This window comes from Lycium ferocissimum, chromosome 11, assembly GCF_029784015.1.
Source record: "Lycium ferocissimum isolate CSIRO_LF1 chromosome 11, AGI_CSIRO_Lferr_CH_V1, whole genome shotgun sequence".
Classification (NCBI taxonomy): domain Eukaryota; kingdom Viridiplantae; phylum Streptophyta; class Magnoliopsida; order Solanales; family Solanaceae; genus Lycium; species Lycium ferocissimum.
This window is the reverse complement of record NC_081352.1, coordinates 47,896,537-47,912,069: the sequence shown is the minus strand read 5'-3', so window position 1 is coordinate 47,912,069 and position 15,533 is coordinate 47,896,537. Positions and strand designations below refer to the sequence as shown.

Here is a 15,533-nt window from a genome sequence, read left to right as displayed (position 1 = left end):
AAAAAAAAAATTTGATAGAATCTTACTTTATTTTGGGAATTAGATTTGAAAGGGAGAGAAATCAATGAGTAGTTAATTAGAGAAAAAAAAGGAATTTGAAAAATTTAAAAACGTTTAAAATTGGATAAAGTAAGGGATAGGGAATAATGGCCTATTTGGGATAAAAAACCGTTTTTTTTTTTTTTAAAATTAGGGGGAAGTTTGGGGTTTGGGGGAAAAACAAAAATTTAGGAAGAAATATGATATATTTTATACAAATATAATTTTTTAAAAGTTTATTATGTTCAATAAATAGGTAATAATGGAACCTATGCCAAGAAATTTTACTTTTTTAAATTTTATTTGGATTGACCAAATCTGGTATTTTTTTAAATTTTGGAAAAGAAAAAAAAAGACTAGCAATTTAAGGGTTAAAGACCGCACCGGAAATAGGTATTATTGGGCCGTACAGGAAACTCATAAGTTGGCCCAATCAACACTGAGGCCCAAATGCAGAATTCCCTCCTTTAGGTTTTGGCGCGAAGAGGAACTGGCGCGAGTTTAGAAAGAAGGAAAACTCCTACACTTACAGAGTAATTCAATGCAGAGTTTGCTAGGGTTTCGTCCTCCTCAATTCTCCGAGGTATTTTTTTTTTTCAAATTGCATGGCTATTCTTTTTCACTTTGTTAAATTCTCAGGAAGAAAACGAATACAGATAAAATTCATAAGCTAAGCCTATACAAAAGTCAGAAATCTCTGCAAAGTTTTATATTTTAATCACAACTTGCTAGCTCGATAATACTCCCTTTGTCTCAATTTATGTGATTCAAACTGTATAAATTTTGACCAATATTTTAACATGTATTTTTTTCACCAAATTGATATGAGAAATGTTGCGTACAACTTATACTACTTTTCATGTAGTTTTCAAATATGTAAATTTAAAATTTAAATTATTGAGTTGAACTTATACAATTTAGCTTCAGAGTTTAATTAAATTGACTCTGGAAAAGCAAAAAGTATGATATAAATTGGGACAGAGGGAGTGACATGAAAAAGGGGATTGATTGATTTGAAAAAGTGATTGATGTAGGAGGCTGCTTGGCTACCGGGTTGGCTTCAGCAACATGATATTGAAACCAACTCATCTTACAATGCTACCAATATTGGGAAACCATTTTCTCACCAACATATGGAGGTATGCTCTTTGAATTCTTTTTTTTTTTTTTTTAATTAGAAGCACCTTGTTTTTTGGGTTAATAAAAGATCAAGTGAAGGACTATTGTTAATATAAGATTATTATTTTATCGTACTATTGTTCTGTATCAAAGTAAAATTACCAGGAGGCAAAAGTTTTTTTTTTGTCTGCAAGACATTAGCGGAGGTTTGAAATTTTAAGGGATTTTCCTTAACTTGTAGTTACATTTTTGTTTCATAAATAAGGATCAATATAGCTTGTGAAAGGATACAAAGTATTATTTTGATGGAAGTACGAACTTGGCATCTACAAGAACAATGCACCGCCTTATTAATTAGTATTTTGTGCGACATTTTTTCATCGGTGAGAACTTTAAGACGTTGAATCAATACTAAAGCTTTTAGTTTTGCACCATATAACTAATGCATGAACATGGAGAAAAATGTAAATGTTGATCAAACTGAGCATGGTTTAATCTCATAATGATGGAAGTTTTATCTTTGTTCAGAAACGTTGATTGCATTCTCATTTCTGAACCAGTTACTGAGAAGTCCCAGGTCTAACTTTTATAGCAAGAACAATCTGTAGTACTTTTATCAGCATCATTTAAAGCACTGTTAACTAAGTGATGAACCAACGGGAAAGAAATAAAGGAAGTTGCAAAAGTGAAGTGCAATTGCTTTCACTACTAAGCTGATGAGTTTGCATCTTGTTTGCTTCAATACTTACACAAATTGATTATTGCTTACATATTTACTACAGGTAACTATTTCGTTTTTACATGGTCTACGAACTTCTAATTTTCCCAGATAAGACTCATGTGCCTCGAGAAAAATCAATTTGGCTCCTTGATCTATTTGTAGGAAATGATCCAGCAACATAATGCAGTAGCGTCCTATCCACAATCAACACAAGAAGATGGGTATAATAGTTGCCATCTATTCTTATCAGGAGTTGATAGTTCACCACTCAGTTTGGTTCAACCGATTGATAATGTAAGCTGTAGGGAACTCTTGGTTTATATAAAATATTTCGGAAGTTCTTTTCATTAAATGTCAGTTATTTCATGACTTCAGTTTTTAAGTTGTAATTTTCCAGGAGAAGTATAGATGTTTTGACGTGATAACTGTGATTGTTGCTAGGATATGAAAACTTACACAATCATCCTGCTCTTTCTTGACTATCCATAGCAAATTAATATTGTAAAACGTTTAAAATCTTGTACATATTTTAAGTACTAATTACCTGTTGACATTAATTAGCATCTTCTTTGATTGCTATAAGTCATTTTCAGCATTGAGGTAGATTTCAAGACTTGGATGCTAGAGACCAGCTTACTGCTTACTTATTTGGGCCTCTCATTAGGTGCTTTTCATAAGGAAGTAACAGAAGTTTGAAAAAAATCAATAGAATGGCAAAGGAATAATTTGTCCAAAGTTAGAAAACTAGTCCTTATAAGCAGTACATTTTCAGGCCTCCCAACCTCTTTCATTTCACTTCTTAGCGTGCTGCCATATGTGACACAACAATCACTACCAATTGCAGGAACTTCCTGTTAGATTGCATGAAAGGTTCCTAAACTTGTCTGATTGACCAGAAAATTGCCACTGCTATTACTAAAGATGGAGTCTTTGGGTGAGGAACAAATAGCAGTGCTACTTTACCGGCGAAGTGTGGCGATTTTGCGTGGAAGAGTAGAGGTTATGGAGAAGTCCAACAAGGGAAAATATGCGGTGGAGATGGGAAGTGGAGAATTGCACCAATTAATAGCCCTTATTGTGTAGCTCTGTGGAAAGAGATTATGTAGGGGCATCCAGATTCCATAAGAATGATGTTCTTGGGTGATCATCAACGACATGACGAGAGTATCTTAGTTTGCATTTTGGCAGCTGTAGCCAATCTACAAGACAAAGAGGCCATTGTAGGGGAGCTATCGAGGTGGTACATAGAAGGTTTTTGGCAGCTTCGGTTTTAGTAGGGATATTCAAGATTGGAACATGGAGCTTCACAAATTCAGATGACCACAATATTTTTTTACATATTTATGGGGCGCACTAGAAATATATAGGTGATTGGATAGATTTGTGAATTGGAACTCCTCTTCTGTGAAGTTGTCTCTGTATACTCCTTGTGTACAGGTCTTCCTTTTTGTCACTAGTCCTTATTAGTTATCACATAAAATGAAAAGGAAATAAAAGAGAGTGACTTGCTGGCTTCAATAATCAGTCTTAAATTTCCCTATCTTTCACGAATTGCTAAGGAAAGGAGACTGTAGCTATGCTTCTAAACCTCATAAAAGACACAGAATGTTCTCGGAAAGTTGTGCATTCTTTTAGGCTCTGCTTTAAGAAAGTTGACCTTTATTACTGACTTTTTCGTAGACTTGCTTCATTTTCTTAAAAGGAAGCCTGGAAAAAATAGTGAAAAACTCATCCTATCCTTCAGACTCTTATCTATTTCTCTTGGTTCTTTTAACCTGTTTCCATGACTGAGGTTAGTACGTGAAGTTAAAGTGAAACTGATGTATAACACTATTATTTAATGCAATTATCTAAGACTGTAGTGAATTTGATGGAGATTCATAACACTGGACCAGTTCAGCCTTGCAAAATTGGATTCAGCTACAAGGATAGGATGAAGAAATTGCCTCAATAGCATTTGAAATGAAATAGACACCACATTTATCTGTCACATAGAGGTGCATAATAATAGGAATTTTGCTGTAGAAGGCCGCGATATCTCCCTTGCCTGCCTGTTGGTGATTGTTACATTTACAATAGTCCGGTATATGCCAGGAGTGTTCTCAATTTAATTAGAAACTTGTATGTCAGTGTAGAAGTAACTGTGAGATTGTTTTTTAATGACTGAGAAATCTGTCTGGAGCCAGCGCTTTGGGCCAACCACAGCCTTCTAAACTCGGGGATGATGGCCCTGCCCCTCTACCTTCTCCACTTAAGTGATGGACTTAGTTCGTTTGACATAGGACTCGAACTTGTGACCTAAGACACAAGTCCCTCAACCTTTGCCAATTGAGCTAACCCCCGGGGGGCAAAACTAAGTGGAGATTTAGAGAACCTCTAGCCTTAGAGACCCCGTAATAGTTGCCTTAAATTATAGAGTATTGGAATGTAATTGGCCACTACTGGAGTAAGATGGATGTAGAGTAATCATATAGCCAACCAGCTAGTCTGGAATGTGTAGTTAAGTTCGATTGGATGATTGATCGATTATCTCCTTCTTCCTTTAAATCAGAGAAACCAAGATAATGAATGTCGCAGACTTGGTTTTGGCACCGCTTGCATGATGCTCTATCCTTTATATTACCAATGCTGTCCTAACTAGCTCTATGTTGCTTTCTTTTTTAAGGTGGTTCAATTTCATCTCCATCTGTCAGTGGGTTGTAGCTCAGAGAACCTGCCAAGTACACTTGAAGATATATCTGAAGCAGAAAGGATCAAGTTCAGTCATGCTCTGCCAGTTCAGTGCGTTCAAATCCCAACTGTTCCTGAAGGGAAGGCTAATAAATTGAAAGTAAACAACTTTGCTGCATTAGGCAAAGGATCTAATAATACGAACAAAGGAGAAGGGCATGAGAGAAATGCCAGCTTACGTGAAGTCAATCACATGGATGATGCAATTGAGTTGTCGATTGCTGCATCTGAAGCACTGGTTATTCATGAGGTGTTCAAGGATGAATCATTTTCAAAAATATTTCCCGCTTCAACTGTGTTGGAAGCTGCACTACAGGTGAAACAAGCACGGCTGGAAGCTTGGAAAGAGAGTCATGAAAGCTGCAATAGTGCCACTGAGGAGATACCTGAAATTGATTCTCTATCAGAATCGGAAGATTTGAGAATGGAAGATGCATTCCAAGATGTGGGGTTATCTGCTAGTGATTCTGCTGATTTGCATTTCCATGACTTAAGTCTGTCTCACGTTAAAGATACTCTTGCTTCACAAACTCAAAGATGTAGTGGAAACTTGGAAAAGGAAGGAGCTGTTCTTCATGAAATAGACATTCTTCAGCCAGGAGATGGTTTTACCAAGCTAAACTTAACAGATATTGAGAATGAATCCCAGTTGAAAGTGGACAAAAGGTTTGGGTCTTTTAGTGATGATGGCCAGAGAAAGCCAACAAGGGATCTAAATTTGGTTGTGGATATCATCCCTATGGCACGTGAGAGTGATCACATGTCAGACTGTCTGAAGGTAACTTTTATTGGTTCAGCTTCAGTATTGACAAAAATGGAAACTATTCATAAAGACAGAGATATGTGAGAGTTTCTTGTCTCCACTGTAGTTTTTCCATATTAATGATTGTTCCGTTCGGTTCCGTTCCGTCTTACTTGGTTGATTTTCTTAATTTTAGCTATGGATTAGTTCAGGCATTAATATTACCCTGTTTATGCAGAAAGTCAATTTTCCTGTCATGGAAGGAAATTTATCTCAAGCATCTATTGGTTCTCCCTCTGTTAAGAACATTAATGTTGCAGGTAAAGTACTTCTCTTTGCAATTCACATTCCATTGGAAGAGTCTTCATATCAGATAATATATTTCATTCTTACAGGAGAAGGTGATGAATTACCAAAAGTAGTTCCCAAAAGATTCGAAAGTCGTTGGTTTGGTGGTTGGACTTCTTTGAAGGTCAGTAGGTTCAAGTACATCTTGTCACTGGTTCCTTCATCAACCCTTCCTCTGTGGCATATTCTACTGTTAAAGCAGGACTTATGTCATGTAAATCCAAAGTCTCAGTGAGCCGTCATCCCTTGAAAGTAGCACATGTGTGCCTAGCAATTGTCTGATATTATTGCATAATTTAGTGTCTTTTTTCTTGGTCTATCCACCTATTCTCCTATTTGTTACCAATGAATGAGTTGATCCTTGGCATTGGCACCAGATGCAACAGATTGAAGAATATACTCTGATTCTGTTTCCTAAGTTACTAAATTTTGTCTCAGTTACCTTCAATCCAAAATTTTTGTCTCAGTTACCTTCAATCCATTACTCCGTATTAACATCACTCAATTAAATTAGGGTCACACATCACTGCTGTAGTGATGGTCTAGGACACATCCATATAGAAAAATTGAATCTCTTTTTATCCCTGTGTTCTCAAATCAGGTTATTTTTGTAACCCAATTTTCAGAATCCAGAGGAAAATTAGGAGTATGATTGTTGGACATGCTAATATTGATAAGCTTGAAAACATAAAGTACAACAACATACCCAGTGAAATCTCACAATACATGAAAACATAAAGTAACCAAAAAATTTCTTTTCAATGAAATAAACCATAATACTTAGCAGCATAGGCAAAGGAGAACTTCACTAGTACTAGATGCCATGCCACTGATAAAAGAGATCACAGCAGTGCAAGTCCTATTTGACGTTTGGGGCTCGCCTTTCAGCATTGCATCTCATCTCCTAGTCTTTCTTTGTCATCTTGCTTTAACTACTATTCTCTCTCCTCTTCACTTGCTGTTCTTATCACTGGTGGATTGGGTAAAGAGGAAGACCGTGGGAAGAGAAGGAAAAGGAGAAACAAAATTTAATTTAGCATGCCAAATGGAGAAACTGCACGATCTTAATGACAAATTCATCTTTCTTGTTTTTATGTTCTTTTTTCAATTTTCATCAAATGTACCTTATTTTCTGCTTTCCTTCTCATCTTGCTCTTTAGAAGGAAGTAAACTCCTCCGATCAAGTCAAATGCAATGCTATCAGAAGTATTCCTGAAGCTTTTGTTGGCGAGACAAGTTATTTCTCAGAATCAGCTGACATAGCTCCAGATGAGAGTTCCTTTGTAGCACGAAAACAGGATGAAAGGGTCATCATTGCTTCTCAATTGAGTTTACCGTCTGAAGGTTTATGTAACAAAGCAAAGGAGATGACACTGGTCTCTCAGGATATTGCAACATCTTCAAATATATCCTTAGATGATATCCTCTGTTCTGTTGTTCCGTGCAGTATATCATCTGATCATCTGTCTTCTCCTTCAGTTGTATACAATCATGCAAAGGATGAAAAACAACAGTGCTTTGATCCCACAACTGAATGTGCTACCAACTTGCAGAAAAACTCGTTCCTTGATAATCAGGTGGTTGATGGGGAACAAGTTACCACTCCGAAGATAAATGGTGAAGGGATACATCTCCCAGTTCGCCGAGAAGTAGCCTCTCTAAGAACTTATTGCGTACTCCCTAGCAACGGGACATCTTCAGAGAAAGGATATTGCTTCGATACTTCATTTTCATTGGGAAGAAATGATGTACCGATGCTAAAGCCAGTAGGTCAAATGACATATGAAAGAAGAAATTGCAATGATACTCCAAAAGACGGGAATGAATTCACAGTGGCTATGCCCAAGAACACAAGCTCACCCCTTATATTGAACCCTGGACCACGACGTCGGTTCCAAGCTTCAAAAGCATTTCAACCTGATTTTGGGACAGAAAAAGATGGAAAGCAAACAACAGAAGATCAGGCTGTTATAGAGTGTCCAAAAAGAAAGCGTGTTCGCTTTTCCGAAACTGAAACTGAGTTCCAAGCTTCAAAATCATTTCAACCCGATTCTGGGACAGAAAAAGATAGAAAGCAAATGATAGACGATCAAGCAGCTATAGAGTGTCGAAAAAGAAAGCGTGTTCGCTTTTCAGAAACCGAAACTGAGTCTCAGCCAAGTAAGGAGCCAAGAAAGTCACACGTTGCACTTCAATCTTGTCATACACCCAAAGCTGCTAGAAATTTGAGACCTCCAACTTCACATGTGGAGTCCAGAACTCAAGAACTCAAGAACCGTCTAATGAATTCTGGTGCTAGAGGCGAAAGAAGATTGATGCTCAAAAATATGGAATTCTTAGTCACAGGATTTTCTAGGAAACGAGAGAAGAAACTTGAAGACCTAATCAAGAAATATGGTGGCACAGTTCTCTCTGATATCCCCCCTCCGACTAATAGGGGGAAGAGATGCAAGGGATTTACTCAGGCAGTTCCTGTTGTTCTTTGTTCAAAGAAGCTGCAAACAATCAAATTCTTGTATGGACGAGCAGTTAATGCCTTCATGCTTAAAGCTAAATGGCTTACTGATTCAATTAGTGAAGGTTGCATTTTACCGCCTGAACAGTAAGTCTTCTATCATGCCCAAGATGTCACTGATGAATTTATGGATTTTTCAGCTGTCGCCTTTATATACTATATTTATGATGGAATATTCATTTTTTCCAGCTATAATTCTTCTATAGAATCTTGTTTTCATGTTATCATTATACATGTGTAGTTCAAGAAATCTCTAAGGCACTGATAACAGGAAAAATTATATTCAATTTTGTAGTATCTATCAACCCTATGCCAAAAACTTTTTATATTCTTCCCGTACCTCCAGTGATCTGTTTTCACATTCTCAGCCTTTGAACTAAATGAATTTCAAGCACTGGGAAGGTCATCACTCATGCTATATATACTTTAGCATATCTTCAGAACTAATACGACTAACAAGACTCCCACTCAACCTTTCATACGTCATTCATCAGGATAAACCCTGAAGTCCAATGTCGGATAGTAAATAATGGTCTCCGGTGAATGATCCAAAAGCACTTCTAGACTGCATTGGGTTGGGAGTTCAAGGAGAAATAGATGCCGAAAGAGCAGCCAAAAACATCGTTCCCAAGCCTACTTAGTAAAGGGTCATATGTTCAGTCCCAGACATCTTCATCAACACTCATCTGCTCCCTCCAGGGAGGGACGGGGAGTAAGGTTTAGAATGTGGCCTATGGTGTGGTTATCTGAAGGAAACAATTTTTTGGAGTGCCATGGTATGATTGTGGTGTCCTTTACTATACCAAGATTTTTACTTTACAAAAGGTGTTGTGGCAAAGTACATTAAGCCTCTCAAAAGTGTAAAACTATTCAAGTGTTTCCACATTGCACCAATATTACAAGATAAAAAAAAAGCCTTTTGACCCTAGGCAATGGAGTCTCGACCTGTTCAAAAGTTGTCCTATATTTCTTTCTCGCTCTCTATGATAACGGCAAAATGCAAAAAGGTGTGGTTTTCCACAACTTCTTCCTCCTTTTCCATCGTGCTAACTGAATTAGGAAGCAACCAATGCATGTTGAAAATCATTATTTTCTCCAATCTGTTATTGATCCACACCAGAAAACAAAGACATATGGGAGCGGGGATGCTCAGTGTTGCCTGTACGAAAGTTACATATGGGAGCGGTCATGCTCAGTGTTGCCTGTACAAAAGTTGTCTTTCCCTCTTTTGGGAATATAACTTTTCTTCCTACTTATCCATCTTATAGCACGAAACAATGTGCTTCCATATATTAGGTTTAGTGCCTTTTTGTGTCTATACATGCTTCTTTGAATGCACTCAATTGAAGACTATTTAACCCTTTCTTTTTGTGAATCCTCAAAAAGTGATTTATAGTTCAATCTCCACAGGGAGGGAATATGCATAAGAATCAAAAACATATATATGACTTTGGGGATGGCGGCTTATTGCTCATTGTATTTATGTTTTTGAAAGCTCCAACCGTGTTTCCTTAAGGATCAAAAATGGAAAACTGCAGCCCTCAAGGGCTAAATCTACTCAACTTGTTATGCTGAAGCAGTTAAATCCTTAATAAGTACTCAGTTTCAAGGATCATGCTTATTTGATTTATCAGGAAAAGAAAACCCTGCTGATTTGAAAAATCTTCTCCAGGCATTTTCCCTTTCCTTCTTGTTAGTAACTTAGTTCTAATTTTTTGTTAACGCTAAGTGATGATTCTCTTATTCCGTAAGGAAAGCATGACAAAGGGTGTTAGACTGCACAAGTTACAGTTTCCTTTTGAGTAGTTCCTGTAGTAGGTTCTGGTAACTTGCCTATTCATGATTCATTGCATCTTTACTTTTTGTCAGGTACATGGTTGTTAAAAAATATGTTGGCAAACGGTTTATTGCTGCCGGAAGATCAGTCCAAAACAATAGGCATAGCCCTATCTTTGACAATCTAGGCATCATGCTCCACGGTGAAAGGAAATTCTGCACTGACATGGCCAAAATTATCAAGGTAGTTTGGTTTTTAAGTCATTTAGTAGCTACTGTCTTCTCTATTTCTAGCAATTCTCTTGCTCAGTTGCTCTTAGTATTCCATTTTCTTTTCCTATTCAACTACCAGTTTTCTTAAAACGTAAAACAGAAAGAGAAAAAAAGGGAAAAGAATGGACAAAACTGCTCTGGTCTCTGTTGTAAATAAATAAATCCTTAACTGGAACCAAGTAGAGCAAAGTCCGTTATGATTTTGTCCCATAGATCTTAGAATTTGTCCGGTTGAATGAACCAAGTGCTTTCTTCTTTAACGAAATTTGCTTACTTGGTTTGAATATAGTAAGTAGAAATTTCAGTTAATGACTAAAGAAGTATCACTTACGCGAATAACCAGTACGTGTCCAAGTTTGCTTGTGCTTCTCAGTTCTCTGTCCAAGTTGGCACCAAGAAAGTGAGAAAGAATATCTGATTACTCTACCTTTTCTGTAGGATAAATTCATTGCTTGGGAGCTGTAGATTCCCGTCAATTTGTCAAGTTTTTCCTTATTGAGCTTGATTCAAGCGTCATAGCGTCTGTGTTGATCAAATGTAGGGGGAACTGAACTTTTCTTCTGACTGGAAAACATCTATAAGCTCTATTTACAAAAAGAAAGAACATCTATAAGCTCAACTTACAAAAAGAAAGAACATCTATAAGCTCAAAGACCTGAAAAAAGCGCATAAAAGAATATCAATTGCTCTAATAAACACATGAAATAGGTGAAAATCAAAGTTTTTCTCAGATAATTATTCTTATTTCTGTTAAGCAAATGTCGTTAGGTTTTGTGAGTAATATGCTTTTTTTCTCTTCCTGGTTCCTTTGGAGAGTTAATATTATTATTTCTAATACATAAGAAATTAGTAGAAAAAATAAATCAAATTATGTTTCCCTTAACCTCAGATCAATAAAAGCTTCAACGAGCCCCTTCTTTTTACCTGTGAAAAAATTAGATTACAAGGCTTAATGTCAATTGAACTGATTTTTGTCAAATTTAGCCACAATCTATTATACCTCTTCTCACGTCCTTGAAATTATCTGGAAATTTTTCCTTTTTAGCTTATTTGCTTGCTATTACTGCTTGTACAAATATTTAGTTATATGACTTCAATATAAATGTAGTAATCCTTATCAAGAATAACGTTGGTTTCTCAGTCAAATCCATGTGATACTGTTCCTAGAGTGGCTACTTTGTTGTCTTTCAAGCTTTCACGTTATGATACCCCTTTTTCTTCTTTCCGGGCCACCCAGCATGGTGGTGGGCAAGTTTTCAAAACGCTTCTCGAGTTGGTTCAAAATCGTGACAGTGAGAAGATTGTAACGGGAGTCATTATTACTGAAAATGAGCGTAGCGCATCACGTCACCTGAAGCACTGTGCCTCGGAGGGGAACATATCTATTGCGGTTAGTTAGACCCTTCTTTAATTGCCTAGTTTAGCTGCTTATTGAATTATTAGCTAAAGTATCCAATTAAACTAACTTGCATAAAAGTGAGTTATGGAGGGACGTTGGACGCTGATGGTTTGGAGCTTCTAAATCTCTTGTTTTTTCTGCTTTACATTACCGTCTACTTTTGTTTTTCATTTTGTGCAGTCAGCTTACTGGATCATAAGGAGTTTACAACTGGGAAAGCTCCTTCCCTTGAAAGAGAAGAAAAAATCCTGCAAGTTACCAACTCTCAAGCTTCCAGAATTTCCTGATACCCTGGGTCTGAGTCAAGAAATATAAATGCTCTTCTTTGTGGCCATGTATGTGGGCTTGTGGCAACAGTTGCTTAGTATAACCCCTATGAGGAGAATCTTCAATTTATCACCTTGCAGGTGTTACTTCTTTTCTTGACATATGAACGCAGGTTCATTCGGAAGCTAAGTAGTTGCTGATGTGTAGCAGCATATTGCTTCCTTAGTCTCGAGGTGTACATAATTTATCAGGCGGATGTTGATATTTGTTTATAGATGCAAGATAGTTCGAAAACATTCATTTAGGCAGATGGACCAAGGAGGCACAAGACAAGAACAGTGATTGGTGCTCAAGACGGATATATTCATCCTAGCTTCTTTGGTACATGATCAGAGGATTAAAAGTTATAACTACTGTGCTCTGAAGAAAGCAAGTAATTAACAAGGTGTACTAGTTCATTTATTAGATCTTAGACTACAATCATGGGTGGAGAGATATGTTGTATGTTGTATGCTGAGGATGAATCAAATTAGTTGAGTTGTGTTGCTGTATGTTGTTAAGTCATTTGTTTCTGTTGTAAGAAGCCTGTAGTCTATCCTTCCGTGTTTTGTTTGAGAAATGTACCATTCATGAAGATAATAAAAAATTCTTTTTAAGTCAAAGCCACTTTATAGATTGATTTGAGGATAACACACTACAATATTAGTTTCGACTCACTTATTTTATCTTCTACTTGTTCAGTTTAAATTTCTTAATCTTGTTGTTTTTTTTTTTTTTTTTTTATTATTATTATTATTATTATTATTTTTGAATTTATTTGATTAGATATTCACAATTGATAATTTACACCTATTGATATAATTACCTAGAATTGTTTTCCCCCATTTGAGATGAATTCAACAATCTGGTGAAGATTTCTACGTAATTAACGATTAACCCTGTTGCCTCTTCCCCTTTTTTTCTTTTCTTTTTCTTTTTACTACTCACAAGAAACTTCTTCATTAAAGGATATATTTTAAGGAGAAGTATATTTGCAACATTCAAAATAATCAAACTGGAGGAAGTTCAACTAATTTAATCTAAGTGGGATAATCTTTTCGGAGATCCACGGCACTTAAAATAGTTCATTCAATTTGTTAATGAAAAATTTAGGAGTGTGCCTTAAATGAGGAGCGTAATATGAATTTCCTAGTAAAGTTTTGCAGTATGGTAAATCAAAAGTTCTATTTCTAGGGATCCCTCTGACCTCTTTTGTCACGACCCAAACCGATGAGCCGTGACGGGAGTCTGACCTCTAGCGACCAAACACCCCTAATCACGTATCTGAAACATACTGAACATCAAAAGCCCATAAATGGCATAAAGCGGTCATAGGGAAACATCGAACTCCGTACAACCGTATATATATACACGACATGCGGAAGAACGGTGCAAGCCGGCTAAGTCGCTACATATCTTGTCACACAAAGAATGAAGCGACAAGGCTACATCATCACGACTACTACATACAACTATCTACGGATCTCTATTGGAATAAAAGCGTAGAAAGGACGGACACGGCCCCGTCATACCCATGTACATACACGTCTCAAGTGGGCATACCAAAAAGCGGACCGTAGCTCCCGGATCGAATGGAGCGTGCCGACACCTAGATCTAGAGGTCCTTCTGGGTTCGGACTACTGTCTGCTCTCCCCAGCCGTGCCCGGGCATGAACGCCCCCGACGGCCGGGAGTCGATGCGTATAATGTACCGAGTATGTAAGGCATAAGAACAACATATATACATAAGAATCATGGAAAAGATCCCGAACTCATAAAGCTGAAATGACTAGCTGCGTATGTACTTGTATGAACTAGTATACGCCTAAATCTTCATAAATACGACAATGCCTGCGCGGGCACATAATATGCATGCTCATACCTATCAATGATGGTCGTGCATCTATACATGTGTGCGTATATAACGCCCGATATGTGTGCGTATATAATGCACGATGTATGTGCGTATATAACGCCGTAAGCCTCTATGGCATCTCGTCATATCATCGGCTCCTCTATAGCCATAATCAATATCATCATCATAGTAGTAATGCGTATATAACGCCTATATCTCTTCTCATACTTTACATATATCTAATATTCGTATATATAACGCCTTCTAGTCACGGGTCAATGTACATAAATATATAATGAATGTAATGCATGACTAAACTGAACTGACTACATAAGACTGGACCCATGAATAGAAGGATTACTCATAAATGAGGTACATGAACATCAAAGACTGAAGTGCTTCTAATGCTTCTAAGAGTAGAGTAATATAGAAGCTCGCTTACTCGCTTGTTGGATCATATCATAGGATCATGCCAAAAGAAGGAAAGAACGACCTTAACATACCTGGAAGTATACTCAATCGTCCAATTTCTACGTCTCGAACTTGCAAGTCTACAATTAAGATAACATAGGGCTTAATTAGGCTATTTACTTCACTTACTAACCTCCTTTAAATGCATATAGAGCTTAACGATTTGTAGTCAATAATTTCCTTTGTAAGCTTACAACTCTCCAACTTCTCATTCGATCAACTACAATACTCACATCAACAATGACAACACACACACACACACACACACACACACACATATATATATATATCAAAATATACGTAAACCCGTTTCCAATCATCTCTTAAAATAACCCTAAGTCACTATCTTGTCTTTCATCAACTCATCACCTCCACAACTATCCCCTCTTTACTTAGAATCACTAAAACTCTTGATACTCAACTTAAATATAAGGGTAGAAATCATCTACATACCTTGAGGGGTCAAGAATCTCAAGAATCACTTCAACTTCAACTCCCCAAACTTCACAACCTTAAAGAAACCCTAGAGGCAACCTTCCTTTTCACCATCTCGGGTTTACGGGGTCCGGGTCTTGTCCAATCTTCACTAATATGATGAAAATTATTGGGAGAGAATATCTTAGGGTTTTTCTGATTTGGAAAGGAGGAAAATGTGAAATAGGGTCGTGAACCACCTATTTATACTTGGAAGCCAAAAAGGCTATAGCGGTCCGGTTCGATGAGTGGGTCGACGGCCCGTCGACTTGCCCCGTCGACCTGCGCCTATGCATGCAAGGGATCGCGGGATCCTGTCGACGCCGCACACGACGATGACTGGTGTCTTGCAGATTTTCTGATTCAGTTCAGATCGCGTCAATTCGATTCGTTCAACTTCTAACTCTATAAATTGCCAGGAATATCTGCTGGTACCCTCGTACACGGGGTAAGACATTTTCTACCTCCAAACTCGGGCTCGGGTCTCTATTCCAGGGGCATACCCGACTAGGAAACCATAGGTTCTATTACTACGAACACGAGGGGTGTAACATCTTTGTTAGTGAAGTGGTTAGTCTGAGAAAAACTAAAAATTTCTATTAGATGTACTCAAATTTTCACGATCCTGATTAATCTTCCCGCCCCTTTCTAGGACCCAGCACATATCAGGAGCTTAGAGCACCGGGCTGCCCTTTTTTGAACATTTCCACTAGACGTGTCATGATTGCTTTTCTTGGACAAGAAGGACTTATCATTGATGCAAAA

General features: G+C 37.3%; 1 protein-coding gene across 6 annotated transcripts; it reads left to right on the top strand.

The window, feature by feature from the left end:
- The first annotated feature begins 573 nt into the window (after positions 1–573).
- Positions 574–12,591, top strand: LOC132036580 (uncharacterized). 6 transcript variants are annotated; one of them, XM_059426941.1, is made up of 10 exons: positions 574–622; positions 1,074–1,178; positions 2,042–2,173; positions 4,545–5,387; positions 5,590–5,671; positions 5,747–5,823; positions 6,863–8,301; positions 10,084–10,234; positions 11,405–11,653; positions 11,843–12,591. In XM_059426941.1, exons 1-10 carry the CDS (start codon positions 581–583, stop codon positions 11,975–11,977), a joined length of 3,255 nt encoding a protein of 1,084 aa, XP_059282924.1. In that variant the 5' UTR covers positions 574–580; the 3' UTR covers positions 11,978–12,591. The 6 variants fall into 6 exon arrangements, with proteins under 6 accessions (XP_059282924.1, XP_059282926.1, XP_059282923.1 ...); XM_059426943.1 differs by having other exon boundaries at positions 6,860–8,301; positions 11,501–11,653; XM_059426940.1 differs by having other exon boundaries at positions 6,860–8,301.
- The last annotated feature ends 2,942 nt before the right edge of the window (positions 12,592–15,533 follow it).